The sequence below is a fragment of the Myotis nattereri genome, assembly GCF_964212035.1.
Source record: "Myotis nattereri genome assembly, chromosome: 10".
Classification (NCBI taxonomy): Eukaryota; Metazoa; Chordata; class Mammalia; order Chiroptera; family Vespertilionidae; genus Myotis; species Myotis nattereri.
The window spans coordinates 69,525,744-69,546,287 of NC_138085.1; the positions used below are offsets into that span (position 1 = coordinate 69,525,744).

The following is a 20,544-nucleotide window of genomic DNA, read 5'->3' on the forward strand; positions in this document are numbered from 1 at the left end:
CCCAGGGACCATAGTTTGCCAATTCTGCTTTAAAGTTTTTGCAAATCACTTTGTATTGTTATCTCCTTTGAGTCCTGAGAGTAGGCACAGTATGTGTCATCTTCATTTTACAGGTAAGGGAACCAGCATAGAGAGGGTAAAGGGCCTGCTTTACAGGTTTGCCAGGTAAAACGTGGCAAACCTGACCGTCTCCTGGGCTTCCTAGTTCTAACTCTAGCATTCCATGACCACCGAGCACCATCTATTACACAGAAGACGTGCCATCTGTAACCAAGATAAAGCAGGCAGGGCCCATCGTTAGTCTTGTTCTTTTGTTCCAACTGTCAAGAAGGTGGAATTGATCACATTTTCTATCCAATGCTTTTTATCATGCAGACAGAGCCATTGTGCTAGGAGTCTAGGTTTCTATTCCAGTTTCACCTCAGACAACTTAGTGGTGTGTGGCAGGATACTAGAATTCTCTGGAAACCAGCCATCCCTAGGAGAATGCTACATGTTCATAGACCCTGTGAGCAAGGACATGGTTTTCATCTTTTGTTTCCTTTCCACACTCTATCCTTATTAGGTGGACCAAGGGCCAGACGTATGTGTCTAGCATGGACACATAGTGGGTGCTCAGTAAATATCTGACTGAACCGAACATCAGGGCAAGGACTCAAGGCCGGGAACAGACTCAGGCGCCTTACCAGCTGGTTAGCACTCAAAGGCTTCCTCTGGATCATGAGTACCAGGGATACCCTCTTTTCACAGCATCCCAAAGCTCTCCCTGGCACCTAACACTGTACACAAGACAAGCATAGCCAATACAGAAAAAGTGAAGATTGAGTCTCTGCCCTGCTCTTTGCTCAGTGCAAATGGATCCTGATGGGAAGAACATGACCGAGGAGTCTTCACACCCTTGGGGGGCCAAGGAAAGAACTCTTCGGCACAGGCAGCATGCCTTTAGGCAACACACTCTAATATCTTGTGCCCCAGTTAGCTTTCCCCTGTTCATTTGCATAGTCTTATTTTATGGGCCTGCTCCAACACGGTTCACTTATAACAGTTCAAATGAATTTCCAAGTATGACCAAGAGCCATGTGGTCCTTCGTAGAGAGCGGTGGCCATCTGGGAGTGTGCCAATTTCACCCCCAGCTTGTAACATACAGAAGACTGGTAAGAACTATCAACTGTCCACACCTGGGTCTAGACCAGTGCTAGCGAACCTTTTGAGCTTGGCGTGTCAGCATTTCGAAAAACCCTAACGCTGGTGCTGTGTCACATATCGAAATTTTTTGGTATTTGCAACCGTAGTAAAACGAAGATTTATATTTTTGATATATTTTTTATATATTTAAATGCCATTTAACAAAGAAAAATCTACCAAAAAAATGAGTTTGCGTGTCACCTCTGACACGCGTGTCATAGGTTCGCCATCACTGGCCTAGACCCTCCTTAAGGTGACTTAGGAATACTTCTAAAAGGAAGATATGTGTGTGTGTGGCCTCATTCTGAAATTTGATCTTGTGATGAGCCCCACAAGGCACCAAGGCTTGTCATGAGATGCAGTAAGTTTACTTCTGTTGAATCTGATGTTTTTAAAATAAGGAGGGCTTATATACCTTTTATAAATTTAATTTTTCTATGAATTCATTTTCATTAAATTTATGTGACAAATTGGAAATAAAAGAACACAGGCCCTTCACTAGTGATAATTTGAGAAGCACTTTAGAGGGCAGTATTCTATGGGGTAAATTGTGAGTCAATAGACAGTCAGAATAAGGGGGACTCAGTGAAGGCCAGGCATACAAGGAAGGCTTCCTGGAGGAGGCGCTCAACATGGGGTTTGGAGGCTAAGCAAGATCTTGATAAGTGGATAGGACCGTTGGGTCACCCCTACAATGGATAGGAGTACGTCTTGGTACAGACATGCTTGCAGGCTGCTTCTAGTGCATCCACTTTTTGTTTCTTCCTCACAGGCTAATTTCTCTTTTTCTCATTCTCTCCATATTCCTCCTCCTCTCTGTGGGGATGACAAAGCATTAACAGGAAGTGAGTAAATGGAACATCTGCTTTCTGTTTCAGGAGCAACCGAGACCACCCAGGAAGACCCTTTAGGTTCCTATTCACACCTGGCTATGCCTCTGTGGTCATCTTTCCAAAGGATCTGGAAGCGAGGGCAGAAGGACTTGGTGGGGGCCTCTCCACAGCTCCCCAGACAGGATTATGAGGCGCTGCAGGAAAGGTGCCTGAGGGACGGCTGCCTCTTTGAAGACGACACCTTCCCAGCCACCCTGAGCTCCATCGGCAGTGGCCACCTGCTGCAGAAGCTGCCAGGGCACCTGCAGTGGAGGAGGCCGACGGTAAGGGCTGGGGAGGGGGCTGCCGAACAAACACACAAAATGTGTCAACTCAGACCTTCCTCCCGAGGGCTCAGGGCTTTCAGATACCCAGTCCTACAGTCTTGATCCCCATGAAACAGGAACTGGGTAAGTCCTCACACACCCATTTTCCAGGAAAAAACAGGAGTGATCTTGGGAGGGGTCTAAGATGTAGCTCCCCCTCAGGCCAGAAAAGGAAGAGCAACTGCAGCCAAATACAGTAAGGTACTGGTTAGCTTCCTCTGAGATGGCAAGGCATCCTGAGTCACAGCCAGTGCCATCTGCCAGAGTGACACATTTTAACATTTCACACGCCATTCCCCCCAAATCAGGCTCGTGAGATATGCAAATTAAAGCCCATGGACATGGACAATAGTGGGGTGAAGGCCTGGGGGGAGGGCCATGAGAGTGAGCAGGGTAGTCAATGGGGAGAAAAGGGAACATCTGTAATACTTTAAACAATAAAGATAAAATTAGAAAAGAAGAAAGAAGCAATTAATCACTACAAAAGTATTCTTCACTTTATAATCCATCAACAATTTCTTTACAAGGCAACTTTTCAATGTGTTCAAAGCAGTTAATCTCCCACAAACTTGATTTACATGTAAGTCCCAGAACACATTTAGTGAAATCAATTCTCCTCCTTTCTCTTCCCTAATCAGCCATCGCCATCAAGGCCAGACTTATTAAGTCCCTACTATGTGTAAGATTCCCAGTGCATCTCCCAGGGGGCAGTCATGATTCTACTTCTCCCAGAAAATCTTGGGAACTGCTGATAGAGAGTTTGTCATGCATCTGAGTGGGTTGTGCCCACAAAGACTGAGGGATTTAGTGCAGGTCCTGGAGCACTAAATCTCTCACCCCATCCCAGGCCACATCTCAGCACAGAAAGGCCACTATTTGGGGGGTTAGGGGCAGGAAGAAATAGGAAAATAAGAATGGGAAGACCTCTAGGAAAGCAGAATACCCCCTCTAAGAGGTACTCCCATTTTTAATAGAAACTCCAAGAAAAGGCATTTTCGGTACAAGTGCTATTTCTCAATATCCACACAGAGTTCTCCAGGACCTGAGTTACATGAGCTTTAAGAAGGAATAAGAGGTACAATGGACAGAATCTGAATGCCAGACTTTCTGGGACAGCCCTGAATATATATATATATATATATATATATATATATATATATATATATATATTCCATATTGATGTCTAGTTTGAGCATATGGGACCCAATGGTCACTGTGGCTCCAATAACCTTTTGGTCAGAAGGACAATTCCATCTGTCTCTGCAGGAACTGCACATCAACCCCCACTTCTATTCTGCTGAGGCCAAAAGGCTGGATCTGTGCCAGGGCTTGTTAGGTGAGTCTGCACAGCCTTGAAGACACACACATGGCAGTTGGGAGTCTGGCCTGGCTAAGGGGAAGAGGAGGATCAAGAGATTCCAATGGGGGAAATGGCCACCTGAACTCTACCTTGACATCTGTGTCCTTTGCTGGGAAAATGGTAACAACTGGTCCTACCAGGATGCATGGGGATGCCAAAACCTGCCTAATCATAGCCCTAGCTGGTTTGGCTCAGTGGCTAGAGTGTTGGCCTGCACACTGAAGGGTCCAGAGTTCAAGTCCCATCAAGGGCAAGTACCTTGGTTGCAGGCTTGATCCTCGGCCCTGGTAGGGGCGTGTGTGGGAGGCAGCCAGTAAGTGTCTCTCTCTCACATCGACGTTTCTCTCTCTGTCTCTCCCCTCCCTCCCACTCTCTAAAAATCAATGGAAAAAATATCATTGAATGAGGATTAAAACAACAACAACAACAACAACAAAAACCCAAACACACAAAAACCCTACCAGATGATAATCTTCATTACGAGTTTACAGGTCTAAAGTCTTATCTTGGGAAGATGTGCTCAGTCTACTTTAGTCCCTGCAATGATTCCTTCTTGGCACACCTGTCACTAGATGCCCCAGAATAGGGTCCAGGAAGACCTGTTCTGAAGCCAAGATTCTTTTTAGAGTAATAGAAACAACCCTTGGCCATGAGAGAAGGCACATATGTAGTGATACCCATGTTACAGACAGGGAAATGGAGTCCAGAGGGTTGAGGCTTTCCCAGAAGAATATAAATCAGTTACAGAGACAGGAATTTAGAACGTTTGGTTGTGCTTGGGTTCGTGTTCCTGAGGATGGAACATTTGAGAATCTAAAAGCTGGTCCAGGAACATGGCTCAATTTTTGTTGTCAAGGCTAAATTCCAGCCAATGTCCCCCACTGCACCACACTTTCTCAATCACCCTCTTCCTCCCCAGTATATAATTCCCTTCTAAGTTAGGCTACAAGTCCAGAAAGGATAGCAATTGGGACCAGGCATTTCTTGCATGTAATAAATCCTCAGTAGATTCATGCAGACACCTGTAGCATATACATGCATGTGCAGTACAACTATGCAGACACCTGGAGAGTGTGCATGCCTGTGCAGTGCATCTATGCAGATACTGTGTGCTGTCTGGCTTAGGTGACTGCTGGTTCTTGGCTGCTTTGCAAGCTCTGACTTTGCACCAGGACATCCTGAGCCAGGTCGTCCCCCTGAATCAGAGTTTCACCAAGAACTATGCTGGCATCTTTCAGTTCCGGGTGAGTGTCCTCCTGGTGCCCCAGTCCAGGGTGGGACATAGGAAAGAAGGTTCTTGGAAAAGTCGTGTCCTTGTCTCCTGGGCCGACCATGTTCCACCATAATCTTCCTTCACCAGTGGGCAGTCTCTCCTTCTAGTTCTGGCACTTTGGGAAGTGGGTTCCTGTGGTGATAGATGACCGACTACCCGTGAATGAAGCTGGCCAGCTGGTCTTTGTCTCTTCCACCTTCAAGAATTTGTTCTGGGGAGCGCTTCTGGAAAAGGCCTATGCTAAGTAAGACAACCATGAGAAATCTTTTCCCTTCCCTTCCTTTCCTTTGTCTTCCCTTCCCTTCCCCTCTCCCTCTCTCTGTCTCTCTCATCAATGTTGAGGGAAGGCAAGAGGAGACAGGTAACATTTATCAAGTGAGATACTTGACTCAGTGAATATATGTGACATATCCAGAGCCTTTTATGTAGGGGTCACCCCATCTGAACAAGTGTTCAGGAATTTGCCTTCACTAATGGATGGAGTTGCTCACAGGATAAGAACTCTGAGCATATATTTCCTCCTTTGCCCTGGGGTTGGGGGAAGGGTTAGCAGACACATGTCCAGGGAATAACCAAGCGAGGTTCCTTTGGACTATCCCAGGCTGCAGTATAAATGCCCCTTCCCTTCTCTGACTATGTTTTCTCCTCCCGGACAGGCTCTGTGGCTCCTATGAGGACTTGCAGCGTGGACAAGTGTCTGACGCCCTTTTGGACTTCACCGGTGGGGTGACAGTGACCATCAAACTGGCAGAAGCCCCTGGAAACCTCTGGGACATCCTGACCCAAGCCACCTATGGCAGAACCCTCATTGGCTGCCAGACCCACTCAGGGGTGAGACTGGGCTGTGAGCCAGCAGGGTGTCCTCCTTCTCTGCTGCCACCCTCTTCAGCCACCCATTGCTGTTCTCACCTCGGTGGGAGCCCCAAGACTTCCGCCAACTCCTGCACCTACTGTCCTGCTGTTCAACTTGAGCACCTCAGGGCAGGCAAGGCTACCATAGAGCACAGATAGTGTGCAGAGAAGGGAGCTGACAGTTAAGCTTCGACTACATGTGAGGTATTCTACTAGCACAGCTGGTTCTTACTGTCTAATTTAATAACCACCAAGAACATGGAAGTGGGGCAGGGATCCCTGGGTTTAGCTGTGCCTCCACCAGCGACCGTGTGTCACCTTACGCCAGTGGTTCTCAACCTTCTGGTCCTTTAGACACAGTTCCTCATGTTGTGACCCAACCACAAAATTATTTTCGTTGCTACTTCATAACTGTAATGTTGCTACTGTTATGAGTCGTAATGTAAATATCTGATATGCAGGATGGTCTTAGGCGACCCCTGTGAAAGGGTCGTTCGACTGCCAAAGGGGTCGCGACCCACAGGTTGAGAACCTCTGCCTTACGCACTAAGTTAGTGGCTCTGAATCTGAGCTCATCCTATGTAAAGTGGTTACAATCCCAAAAAGTGTGGTACCCTGACTTACAGGCTCGGACGAGATTGTGGGTCCTGAAGAGCTATGAAAACTGTAAGGTAACAGGACAGCGTGGGTCTCTCCCACCCCCTCCTCCCAACCCCTTGCTCTAGCCAAACAGGTCCCTGGGTAAGCCGTACCCAGCAGGACTGACGGTGCTCTCTTCTCTCTATAGAACGAGAGGGTGCTGGAGAACGGGCTAGTGGACGGTCATGCCTACACTGTCATAGGAATCAGGAAGGTGGGTAGAACCATGCACCCCACCCCCCGTTTCCCTTCAGCACCCCCTTCTCTCCTACGGCTTCTTACCAAAACCTGGGGTCATCTTATTATCTGTATCTAATCTGGGGTGAATTCTCTGGTGGGTCCTCCAGTGCCTGCTAAAGCCAATGGGATTCCCCATACCTCTGTACCTATTTTCTGGGGTCAAGTGGTAGGTCCAGCCTTTGCCACCATCACTGCACCATCCCAATCTCCCATTCCACAGGGAAGCCCCAGCCGGTTGGCCATCCACCCTGCTGTGCCTCACAACCCTCCTTGAACTTCACTTCGCTCCAGATTCCTGCTTCTTTCCTACTTGCTCCTTTTCAGCAGGCTCCCAGTTTCCTTCCATTGCTATCTACCTTTTAGTTCTACTAAGCATTGAAGGAGGAATCAGATAGGGACTCTGCATATAAAGAGCTTACAGTCAAGTATGGAGACAAACCATATCTGAAAATGTTAAGGAAGAACATGGAAACTGAGAGCAGAAAGCATAGGTGAAAGGCTTTAGGGGTGAAGAGCTAGGAGAGAAGACTTTCAAAGGCTTTCTAGAGGAAGTGACACTGAGTTGGTCCCAGAAAGATGGTGGATTTGTATGAGGAGCAAAGGGTATTCCTGGCCGAGGGAACAGCATGTGCAAAGTGTGGAGATAAGAAATCAGTAGGTTCAATCTTAAAGAACCTCTGATATTCTGTAGAAAGCCTCACTTACCAAAAGTCCCCCAATTCCCTTTAATTCTGTTTCAATTTCTCAAACTCAACTCATGCCTGAATTCTCTTCCTCCTAGATACCCACCAATTATTTGTGTGCGTGTGTACCAAGAACTTGACATTTATTTTCATTTTTATTTAGCAAAATTTATTTTTTGCTAACATTTGTATGTTTATTTTAATATTTTGGTTTTAGATTTATTTAACAATATTTGACAAAACTTAGCACTTACTATGTGCTAAATACTGTTCCAACTGCTTCACAAAGGTTAATTCACTCAATCTTCACAACAGCCCTGTGAGTAGGTGCGTTAGTGTCCCAGGGCTGCCATAACTAATTACCACAAAGAATACATTGCTGTTGTTGTAAGCCCCCCACTGGGGATTGAGCCCACAACCCGGGCATGTGCCCTCGACTGGAATCGAACCTGGGACCTTTCAGTTCTCAGGCCGATGATCTATCCACTGAGCCAACCTGGCTAGGGCAATGATTTAATACCAAGAATCTTAACTTAATTGCACTTGCAAAGGCCTTTTTTACATATAGGTCACATTGGTAGGTTCTGGATAGATACCTTTTTCGGGGGCCACCATTCAATCTTTTATAGCAGATGTGGCTCTTAGCTTCATTTTACAGATCAGGAAACAGCCATGGAGAGGTTAAGTAACTTACCCTATGCCTCATAGCCAGTAAGTAGCAGAGCCATTGTCTCCTCTGCCAACTCTCAGGGGCCTTTGACCTTCCATTTCAAAGTCTCCTGTGCAGGTGTGAATCTCACCCAGATATCTGTAGCACTTGCCCTTGGTGCTTGGCCCAGCCCACTAAACCACTTCTCATTTTGTGCAGGTGACCTGCCACCACAAGCCTGAATATCTAGTCAAGCTGAGGAACCCTTGGGGGAAGGTGGAATGGAAAGGAGACTGGAGTGACAGGTGAAGTTCTGAGATGGGCTAGGGGGGTGAGGAAGGGGTAGGTGACGCCTGCAGAGGAAGTTGCCATCTGCACACAAATTCCAAGGTGTTCTTCCATTGGATCAGAAAAGGTTTCAGATTGTGAAGGTCCATCTCTCACATTTATAAAAGGTTTAATGATATCTAGATTGCTTTCTCATTCTTATAGTAATTAAGGTGAAATGTTTATCAAGAACTGGCCAGCACTGTGCTAAGTCCTTTGAATTTTTATCTCATTTAATCCTCCAAATAATGCTATTATAAGGCAGGTGTTTTTAGCTGCATTTTACCGATGAAGGAACTGATGCTTAGACTAAGTGAATTATTTAAGGTCTCAGAGCATGACTCAACCAAGGTCTTTGCTGTCTAGCTCAGTGTTCTCCTGGCATGGTTCAATGCAATACTGGGCTTGCTGAGTCAGAGACGGACATATCCGAATTGGGCCCTACGTTCTGGTCCTATTTAGCGACCTTAGGTTGTTTCTGCCTAAAGACAACCCTACAAGGATGGGGGCTTTACAGACTACAGACTGGCTGTAGGGCACAGGCAGAAAGGGAGACCAGTGGTAAAGTCCTTCCCCCTCTTGCTATGAAGATTTTTAATCCCATCCAGTGTATATTTTCATTTGAGATATTGCATTTTCTAATTCTAGAGATTCCATTTGAGAATATCTCCCACTTCTCTCATCATTATGTCCATAGTTCCCATTATAACCTGGAAGATATGGAATGTGTTTTAATGACTTTATTTGCTAATTCCATCATCTCTCTCATTTCTAGGTCTGTTTGTTCTGTGTTATCCCTGGTCATGGATCACATTTTCTGCTTTTTTTATATGCCTATTAATTTTTTACTGGATGCTGGACATAGTACATTTAAGTTTCTGAGTGTTGAATTTTGTTGCATTCCTTTAAAGCAGTGGTTCTCAACCTTGGCTGCACATTAGAATCACCTGGGAATCTTTTTATAATCCCGATTTCCGGGCCTCATCCTCTGGAAATTCTGTTTCTTTGTTACTAATGTTGTGGCCCCATCCCATAACAAAGAAACAGAATGGCAGCATGAAGATGAGAATAAATGACAACCCTTCAGTAAATAGAACATTTACTGAAGAATGTCTCACATGTCCTCCAGAATCCTTTCGTTCCCCATGAAAACATTTCTTTTCTGTTTTCAGCTCAAGAACATGGGAACTACTGAGCCCCAAGGAGAAGATTGTGCTGCTGAGAAAGAAAGATGATGGAGAATTTTGGTATTTGACTCGAGGACCAGGGACAAATGCCCTGGCTGACATTTGGTGACCCATCCTGCAAATATTTGTGGGGCACCCCATGTATGCCAGGCATCTCCTATACTAGTGACGGCGAACCTTTTGAGCTCGGCGTGTCAGCATTTTGAAAAACCCTAACTTAACTCTGGTGCCATGTCACATATAGAAATTTTTTGATATTTGAAACCATAGTAAAACAAAGATTTGTATTTTTGATATTTATTTTATATATTTAAATGCCATTTAACAAAGAAAAATCAACCAAAAAAATGAGTGTCATAGGTTCACCATCACTGTCCTATCAGAGACTAAGGTCATTGTGGGGTTCACTGTCTAGCAGGGCAAACAGCCCCTGCAAACAAAGTCCCAGTCTCTGACAAGAGCAGTGACCACTGGCCCGGAGCTCAGCGGGTGCTCGGAGCAGGGTGTGGGGGTGGCCACCTCCTCCCCAACTTCCGCTCTGCTCTTGTGTCACTCAGTACACTCCATCCGAAGGTTGTGCCTTTCCTGGCCTAGAAAGGAAATGAGAAAGGAAGGGACTGCAAAGTCTTGCCAAACTATACGCCGCCTCATCTGTGCCCTCCAGAGCCAAATTGCACTACTCCCACGGACACCTCTTATTGTGAAGGGTCACCCAAACTCCCTGAGCTGATGCTGCTTCGGGATGTCTGACATGAGACCCTTCTGTTCCTCTTTGCCTTTGCTTTTCACCCTTACTATTAACATCCACTCTGTTCCCAGGAGTCCTCTTCTCCATTGCGCATCCTTTCCAGTTCTCTCTTTTGAAGTAGTCACTGAACTCAAGATCCCTGCAAATACTGTTATTTCCAATTCCAGACAAGTGAACTTAGCATCAGGTAGCTCAATTAGCATGCCTTGATTGCAAAGTCAGTGAGTAGGAACAACGATTTTTATCCATTAATGATTGAGAACAGGTTGCTGAACATTTATAAGTCAATTGACTGGTTATAAATGCCTCAATTCAGCTTTATCAGTGCAACCAGCAAAACAGCAACACTCCACTCTGGGAGCCGTCGTATGAGGCTGTTTCCAGCTACAGGAAGGGGTTTCTTAGTAGCTCCAGCAACCTGTGATGGACCCTCAACTAGTCTAGCCAGCCCCACTCCCTTGTCCAAGGCCTGCTGGGCTCTGCACAGGGGCGTGGAGGATGGGAGAGGGCTGGGATGCTGCTGCTTTGTTCCAGCCTCCCCGTTGGTCCTGATAATAGGCAACATCTCATGTATCTCTGTACGGTTCCCTCTCCTCTCCAGGATGACACTTCAGGACTTCAAGGCACACTTCAGGCTCCTGGTCATCTGTAAACTGACCCCAGGCCTGCTGAGTCATGACTTGGGCCAGACATGGTCATACACCTCTCAGGAGGGGAGATGGGAGAAGGGAACCACAGCTGGGGGCCCCATAAAGTTGCATCAAGGTGAGTGTGTGCACAGGAGCAGGCCAGGGCTCTTGGGTCTAAAGTGGTAGCTTTTCCAGGCAAGGGTGGGAGGCGGGCAGAGCCACTGTGGACATCTGTGCAGCTTGTGCTCTGCAGAGGGCTTCTGGTTGAGGCATGAGGGGTTCTGCTGGCCAAGATGACTGCTCTGGCCCTGGGCTGTGTCCCTGGGAAGATGGGGAACCTTTGATCCTAATTTGCACAAAGGCGTGGAAATCTCAGTCAAGCTGCCAGCCTGTAGGGGCTGCGTTTCCAGAGGGGCCTTTTCCTAATTAGTGCCAGGAGGCCACAGGCACACACGCATGGGAAAAGGGTGGGCTGTATCTTTTTTTTTTTTTTAAAGGGGAGAATGATGATTTTTATTTTTTAAAATATATTTTATTGATTTTTTTACAGAGAGGAAGGGAGAGGGACAGAGAGTCAGAAACATCGATGAGAGAGAAACATCGATCAGCTGCCTCTTGCACACTCCCTACTGGGGATGTGCCTGCAACCAAGGTACATGCCCTTGACTGCACTCGAACCTGGGACCCTTGAGTCCGCAGGCTGACGCTCTATCCACTGAGCCAAACCAGTTAGGGCAGGGTGGGCTGTATCTTGTTTTGGTTTTAGGACAAGGTGATTGATGGGTTGAAGTAACCACTCTTAACAGGACGGGTGGGACTAGTAACTATGTCATATGTATCTGGCCCACCTGACCTAGAACTTGGTAGGGATCAAGAATTTCTAGGTCCTCAATGACAGGAGACAAGCACATCTAAATTCTCAAAATGGAAGCTTTGGGGACCCATGTCCCTTTCTCCCCAACGGAGGTGGTGAGTGATCCCTTTGGAAGGAAGGACCTGTAGGGTATGACCTCAGTAGGCTGTGGTGGCCTGATCTGGTGTCCCCCTCCCACCAGAGTGGTCCCCAAGCTGAAGCTGCCCTCAAGCTAAGGCTTGGTTCCCTTAAAATGCAGATGCCCTGGGGGCCGTGGGCACTTCTCCCCAGTTAGTTGAAGAGTCACTTACTCAGGCAGCAGATGCTTATGGGTCAGGAAGCCTGCGCCTGGCACGGTGAGAGGAACTTTCAGCCCGTGTGTCTGCAGAAGAACTGGGTGGTAGAGGTGAGATGGGAGGGTGGAGAGAGCTGAGGCTGAGGAGACCCGTCTCTATCCAGATGAACCTCTGGGTGGGAATCCTGTGGCCATGCACCTCTCAGTGTTGGGGGAGCCACGTGCTGGCGGAGCTGAGGACTTGTCTCACTTGCTGTTTCCAGCCCGAGACACATTTTGGAGGAACCCGCAGTTCCTGCTGTCCGTCTGGAGGCCCCAGGAGGGCAGGATGTTCCCGATGCCCTGCAGCGTGTTGGTGTCCCTGCTCCAGAAGCCCAGGCACAGGCACCGCAACCGGAAGCCTCACCTCGCCATCGGCTTCTACCTCTTCAGGGTAGGTGGGATGCTGGGGCACGCGGCCTCGCGTGGGGTCTCCGGCGGTTGTCCTTTCTTTCTGCTTCCTGTCCTCCTCACCATTCGTGTCTGTCTACCCACAGACCTGGGTGCACATCCTGGCTCTGTCCCTTAGCAAGGACTATGTGATCCAGGACAAGCCATCTTCTTGCCCTGAGCATCAGTTTCTTCATCTGTAAAATGGGGACAATGGTATTTATGCAAAGAGCAGAATTAAAAGACCACGTGGCAGGGCTGCTCCTTGTGTCCGGCACATAGTTTACAATCGATACTGGTTTCCTTTTTCTCTCTGAAAAAGACAGGGTTGCCTTCCCGCAGCCTTTTCCAGAATTCCCGATGGGGGACTCAAATGTCATTGGAACAGAAGGTCTCGTGGGAGGGAAGGGGTCTCTGGCTAGAGTCTTCTTATCTATCAGCTTCCATTCGAGTCTGTGCTGGCGAAGAGCTGGATTCACTGACAAACGAGGTCTCCTTTGTTTGTTTTTCAGATGAACAGGGTGAGTTCCACACTTGACCAGCTGGCCCTGGTTTGGAGTGATGCCACCTGTGGCCCAGCCACTGTGAGGTTCGGTTTGACGGGAGCAGCCTTTTCCAAGGAGCTCTGAGAATGTCTGACAAGGATGGCAACTGCCTCTGTGTTGGGGTGGGGGAAGGTGGGGGGGGGGGCGGTAATGAGCTTCTGCTGTTCTTTCCTATCCAAGGGCCCCAAGAACTCCTTATGCCTCTACAGGGAGGTCTCTGAGCCTGGTGCAGAACCCATAAATCTTAGAATTTATTAAATCCCTACACAAATACCCAGGGCCAATATCGAAGACTGTCACAGCATAGGAAGGCTGATAAATCACAGCCTTGCCTGAGTTATGAAACCCACAGTAAAACAGATCTGTAACATATGAGACATGAGGAGACCATGCGGCCCACCTCCTTGGGGACAGGGGACAAAGGATTGGGAAAAGGGACAGAAATGTGAGCGGGGGACAACAACTCTGCATTTCAGGTGCAGTGACAGCCTAGCGGGCTCCGTGAAGGAGGCAGGGCCATCCCTCCCAGCCTCTGCAGGGTGGCAGCTATTATTTTAGTCCCCAGAGAACACAGGAGTGAAAAACGTAATTTTCTCAGACTGGACTAAACAATATAAAGGATTTTTATAAAGAAACCATTTTGCATTGGGTGTCTTGGGTCGGTTTTGTTTTTTTCCTCCTGTGGGAACACTGAGTGATCCCTAAGTTGCCTATTAATTTAAAAAGAAAAAACATGTTTCTATCAGGACTATTTCTAAACAGAATTTGGGTCAACGACAATAAAACTGTAAAGAGAACAAAACTGTGAGCCACTTAAAAACTTACTAAGGCAAGAAAAAAAGTAATAAATAAATGAAGGATAAGTAAGCAGTTGATTCTACCAAGAAAACTAAATGTAGGACAGCTAGTATGGCTAATTATAAAATTAAGTTCTGCGATTCCTAGCAGCCAAGGCTAAGATGGCAACAGGATGATTCTGTAGTTCTCATTGTCTGATAAAAGGAAGCGTATGTCATCAGGAGATACATTTGTTTCCCCAGCCCTGAGTGGAATCTGTGAAATACGTCTTTGCTTGGATGGATAGTGTCTTTGTTAACAGCTGTATATACACTGGCAAAAAGATCCCCATGTGGCCCTCTCTTCCTCCACAGCCCTGAGTGGGAGCAAAGGAAAGTGGGAGCAAGAAAGGAAAAATAGAGAAAAAGGGAGAAATAAAGGAGGGAGGATGGAGAAGAGCGAGAGAGAGGGAGAGAGAGAGAGAGAGAGAGAGAGAGAGAGAGAGAGAGAGAAGAGAATATGAATATAAGATAAAACAAAACACACATCCAGGCAATATCGGAACCTGATTCAGGTCTTGTGAGTTCCTATCTAGTCCTCCTTCCCCTTTAGGAGGCTGTTTTCCCTGAGATGATGTGGAAGTCCAGTGTATTTGTATATAGCTGTTATGATGGTGGGGAGATGGTAGGTGATGCATCTACGTCTGTGACCATAACCAACCTTGAACTTGCATCACATGCACGAATGCAGTCTCAGGAAGTATACAGAACATGGGCATTGGGACTGTTACCAGCTGGGTGGCTTTGGCCAGAAAGTGCAGGCGCAGTGACGTTGCTCACTTTATTTTGTGTAGGATGTTGTTTTCACTGTTATGGCAAATCGATTGGTAGGTGTTCATTCCGCCCCACAGAGGGTTCCAGCAAAGGTGCCCACTCCTAATACGTTCGGTCTTCATCTCCAAGCTCCTCACTCTTTCATCCCATCCTAGGCCAGTGTGGCTCAGTTGGTTGAGCGTTGTCCCATATACCAAGAGGTTGCTGGTTCTGTTCCCCAGTTGTAGGAGAAAATGGAATATAGCAGAGTCAGAACTCAGTAGTGGGGGTGGGGAGGCGGGGCAATGACAAGCCCTGGGGGCCTGAGGAGGGACATTAAGGGAAGCCCAGAGAGAAAGATCTCTTGGGTGGTCTTTTGGAAAGGGGCTGGGCCTGGTAAGAGGATCTTGTGAAGGTGGAGGGCCCAGGGCTACACACCTGATCTCCTTGAGTTTTCTCCCTGGGCTGATCCGGATCCAGAGGAAGCAGGAAGTGTGGAAGGCTCTAGAGGCCTGTCTGTCCCTAACCTGCAGGACACTAAATCTATTTGGAAATGGGGCGAGAAAGACATTGGACATCTGGGGTCTGACATCTGCACGATTTCATTAAAAATGGAAGAGCATGTTAGTAACACTGTGGCTTTAATTAATATCTTTCCTGCCCTCCTATCTTCTCTCACATTCATTCATGGTGCTTTGCCTAATGTAGCCAGAGGCGATATGTCAAAATTTAACATGTGTTGTTCATAAAAGTTTTTCTCTACACCAGGCGTTTCCAAATATTTTCTGCTGCTGCCCTTTTATGTAATGAAATCTCATCAAGAATACCAATATATCTAAAATGGATTAAAGTTGTATATTATTGCCTAGGCCAGTGTGGCTCAGTTGGTTGAGCGTTGTCCCATATACCAAGAGGTTGCTGGTTCTGTTCCCCAGTTGCGAAGCTTGGTCCCCAGTAGGGGGTGTGCAGAAGGCAGCCAACTGATGTTTCTCTCGCCCCCTCTCCCTTCCTCTCTCTCTAAAATCAATAAGAACATACTTTAAAAATTTTTTAAATTGTATACTATGAATATGTATCCATTTGATAAGTTTAAATTTGTGATCTTTGTATTTTGTTAACATAATTTCAAGTTAAATGTTAAAGTAAAGAATTGCTTCTGACGAATCTAAAATTAAAATACCTTGGCTGAAGATATTTTATTAGGAGTGAAATTTAAACCAAATTGTTTGCTCAGCTCATAAAGCATCTCTATAGAACCCAGATGGGAAGCCATTGCTCTCTTAGGCTATTTCTTAAGAGTCCTGCCCAGTTGGGGTGCTCTGGGCTTGGCACCCAGTTAAAAATGATTGTAAAAGTTCTTACGAAATTCCAGATTTAATTCCATGACTAGTCACATTCCTTATGTGCAACATCATGGTGTCACTTATCCTGCCCAGAAATGGCATCTGTGCCACTCTAAGCGGATGCTGGAGAGGATGTACTGAGCTCCACCCTGTGAGCTGGGCCCCTCTGCATCTAGCGAGCCTCCCATAATGACGATTTTTCTCCTGTCCCTCCGCTTTCATTCCAGTGTCCGGAAATAAATGCAGCTCAACTGCAGAGGATCCTGAACCAGCTGACCTGGTCAGGTGAGTACTTTGGGGTCGTGCATCCTGCAGGACTCAGGGACACCATTCTGAACTCTGGGTCTGTTCCCTCCCCACTGGTGGGATGTGGGAACTGCTGTGTGCGGGTCCCCTGAGCAGCTGGGTCTTACACCAGGGTGGGTGCTGTGGTCTGAGAGAGCAGTAAATGAATTTATGCAGCTTGGAAACTAGTTTTCTTTTTTGTTTGTTTTGCTGAGTGTGAGTGAGGAGACAGATGGTAGTGAAAATGAAGATGTCTGCTGTGCTCCTAGTTTGAGAAGAATAGCTGAGTACTTCCTTCTTGGCATATAAATTCCACATGGAAAAACTATAACCACTTCCTCAACAGGGAAAATAAATATTAAATATTGACTAGTCCACTAGGGAGCGCTCTGATGAATTCATATTTAAGTGGATCAACCTGTAACAATCTGGAAGGAGGGAGCACATCACCTTGGAGGGCTATAAATGGGTGGTGAGGAGGCTGTTAGATGAAGCCTGGGATACATCATTAGGAAAGCTTAAAGTTCACATAAAAACAATTTATAAGTATAGCTTGAGTGAGACTAACATGAATTCTCCAGGAAGGAAAATAAACTTCAAAATGAAAAAAGGAAGCCAAAAAATTAAAAGTTATTTTCTACCTCGCATATGTGATTGCTTCTTCTTTATATGAAAACAAGACTTCAAACCCAAACAAGTTACAGGCCAGGGTATTGTATAACTCAGGGCTTGAAATAACTTCCAGATGGTTTCTCAAAGTGTACTTAGGGTACAAGAGCCAGGAGAGACGCTAGAAATGATAGGATACAAGAGTTCTCCCTCTCCTCCACTTGGAAAAAAAAATTCCAGGGAAATTACCTAGAACAGTGGTTCTCAACCTTCCTAATGCTGCAACCCTTTAATACAGTTCCTCATGGTGTGGTGACCCCCAACCATAAAATTATTTTTGTTGCTACTTCATAACTGTAATTTTGCTACTGTTATGAATCATAATGTAAATATCTGATATGCGGGATGTATTTAGGCGACCCCTGTGAAAGGGTCGTTTGACCCCCAAAGGGGTTGCAGCCCACAGGTTGAGAATCACTGATCTAGAAGAATGCACTTTAAAAATGATTCAAATGTTGCCGTAGCTGGTTTGGCTCAGTGGATAGAGTGTTGGCCTGCGGACTGAAGGGTCCCAGGTTCAATTCTGGTCAAGGGCGCATGCCTGAGTTGCGAGCTCGATCCCCAAGAAGGGGTGTGCAGGAGGCAGCCGATCAATGATTCTCTCTCATCTTTGATGTTTCTATCTTTCTCTCCCTCTTCCTTCCTCTCTGAAATCAATTATTTTAAAAAATGGTTCAAATGCCTTGATCACAAGTATGCAAATTGATTTTCCAAGGGATATACAGACAGATTGCTTCCATTCATTCCTCTGAGAGGGTTCTGGTTTGATAGGTCAGGGAACTACTGTGAACTTCAGTGGAGAATTTGGTAAAGTCTCACCCAATAAAGGATGACATGTGGCTTTGAAAGGAGCAATATGAGATGTATTCACAAGTTTTATCACCATTCCCCAAAGTTATCTATAATAATAAAAGCATAATATGCTAATTAGACCGGATGGCCAAACAGTGGAAAGACTGTCTGGACAACCTTCTGGACGAAGCCGGGGCTGCGAGGGCTGAGGCAGGCAGCCACCAGGGCTACGAGGGCTGAGACCCTTGCACGAATTTTGTGCATCAGGCCTCTAGTATAAATATAAAACCAGAGGGATCATTCTCTGTTACAGCTGAGTATCTAGATGTTTAGAGGAAAGTCTTTGGATTCTGTCCCTCCCCTCCCCCTCGACCCCCTCCCCTCCACCCCCCACTTTCACTTCCTCAACTTTTATCAGTGGTTGGGAAGCAGACGTGAAAGGCAGGTGGACCAGATGTGCAGATGGCACAGTGCTGGGAGGAATTATTATCTTAGACAGCAGAACTGAAATTCAGAACATTCACTACAAGCTGTGCCCAAACCCAAAAGATGAAATGAAGTCAGGATGATCATTCAAAATGACCATTTTGTTAGTTTTAAAAAAATGTTTGCACACATTCCTCACAGAAGAGACCTCATTTTGTGGCAATTGATGGGAACGATATCTGGCTAATTTAGGTGACCTCGAGCTTAACATGAGCTGATAGTTTTAAATTGTTGCTATTAAATGTGCTAATTCAGAGTTAGGCTGTACCTAATGGAAGCATTAGATTTGTGTGTTTGAAATTGTGCTCCAAGAAATATTAGAAACCAAGAGGTTTTAGTAAGTGTTCCATGAAATAGAAGGGATTAGGTTCTGTGGTCAATTACACTTAGGAAATTCTGTGTCAATCAAAATTTCAGTGTTGGCCCCTCAGTTCGTATCATGTACTAAGGTGTCTGGTGAATGGAGAAAAGCACCTATTTCAAATTTGTTTGAACTCAAAGCTCTTTATGTGCAGAAAATCTTCCTTGGAAACATAATTTGGAAAATGCAGACTGAAAAATTTGCAAGTGAAAGACCCATTTTCATATATACTCTACTTAACCAAGTTGCATCTGAAGGATGCGATCCAGGCTTGGTACTTTAGAGAGATGCTGGCCTTTTCTGAGGAAAGGCCTCCATTCACTAGGTCTTGAAGAAGGTGATGAGAGTTTAGAAACCATATGGTCTGGGGAACCGTTGGAGAAATGTTGAAAGGAGACAAATACCCATTTATATTTCCTGGAGGCAGAATGAGGACTAGTGAATGGAATTTATAGGAGCTTCCTTTGGAATTAACTTAGGAGGTGTCTCCTGAATGGAACTAGCCATCCATAAGAGCACCTATAATTGACTGACCATCGTCAAGACATCTGAGGAAAGCATCCCTAATTTAGGTGGGAGCTTGAACAAGTTGATCTCTCAGATCTCTCTCTATAGCTCTCTGATGCTGGCCCTTGCTGGATACATGGGGTGAGTTCTTCTGCCCCACTGTGTAAGCAACGCCAGGCTACGATTGGGGTTCTCCACAGGAATTTAATGCAACTTGAGTGCAGAGATCACCATCAAGATTCCCCTCTCTCCATGGCTCTCTGTCTTTTCCCTTCTCACATAAATGATGGTTACTGGAACCTGTGGCTGGCCTAGGCAGCACTGTTTGGTCCCATTAGAAAAGGGCCATGTCGTGCCATCCTGGGCCAGCCCCCACGTGCTCTTCCTGTTCCTTCCAGGTCTGGGGAGCGCACAGCCCCTCTTCAGCCTCGATGCCTGCCAGGGTATCCTGGCCCTACTGGATGTATCCTTTCTGATCTGTGGGAAGATGCATGCTGCTGGTTGAGAGCTCTACCCTGACTTTCTAAAGCCAGACTGCCTGGGTGTAAATCCCAACCCCAGTGTGTACCAGCTGGGTCATCTTGGGCAAGTCACTCAGCCTCATGGTGCCTGCAGGTCCACATCTACAGCCTGAGATGAATTCAAGCCTGGTTGCTGGATCAGTGTGAGAATGCAAATGGGACAAGCTATGTAAAGTGCTTGGGGCAGGTCTGTCCTCAGAAAAGTGATCAATATAAACTATTGATAACAATAGACGGATAGTGCTGATGAGGCAGCTGCAGGGTGGTGGTTAGTTTCTAGATTTACAGTGTTGGCCCCTCAGTATCCTAAGTTCAGGATCCAAGTTCAGGATCCTAAGTTTTCTGTTTGGTGACTAGGCAGGGGCTGCCCCATTTACAGGTCAGGAACATGGAGCTCAGGAAGTTCAACAACTTGCTGGAACGCCTTTCCTGGTTCTCAGCCCTGCGGTTTCCTAACAAACCTTCTGCCTATCTAAGTGGACGCTTTGATTAAAAAGATAGGCACATAGGATGGATGTGTGTGTGGGTGGTGGTGGGGGGGAGACATTGCAAATACAAAACACAGTCTCTTCAGAAACTTTGCAGAGGGCGTGGACAGCATGGGATGGAGGTCAAGTGTCCTAGCATTGGAACAGGTCCCAGCCTTGCCTCCAGCTGCATGAACTTGGATGCAATCAGACGCTCTGAGCCCTCATTTCATCATCCATAATGGGCCAGCTGACACCTGTCTCACCTACCAGTTGAAAAAGGAGTCACACCGATAAAGGAGCCTGTCTCCCTAATGCAAGGGTATCAGGACACAATTACATGGCCAACCACTAAGCTGTTAACTTTTCATAAAATGACTGAGTATAAGAAGCATCCTGAACCACCTAATTCCTTCCATAACTTGCTTTTA

General features: G+C 46.3%; 1 protein-coding gene across 1 annotated transcript; it reads left to right on the forward strand.

Moving 5' to 3' along the window:
• Window positions 1-2,070: 2,070 nt before the first annotated feature.
• On the forward strand, window positions 2,071-19,630 carry CAPN14 (calpain 14; the record flags this gene model as incomplete). The annotated part of the gene is made up of 13 exons (XM_081100792.1): window positions 2,071-2,342; window positions 3,651-3,720; window positions 4,870-4,988; window positions 5,125-5,261; window positions 5,674-5,848; window positions 6,660-6,722; window positions 8,300-8,385; window positions 9,580-9,654; window positions 10,944-11,107; window positions 12,383-12,552; window positions 13,061-13,069; window positions 16,253-16,310; window positions 19,524-19,630. Exons 1-13 carry the CDS (start codon window positions 2,118-2,120, stop codon window positions 19,628-19,630), a joined length of 1,458 nt encoding a protein of 485 aa, XP_080956918.1. The 5' UTR covers window positions 2,071-2,117.
• Window positions 19,631-20,544: the final 914 nt, after the last annotated feature.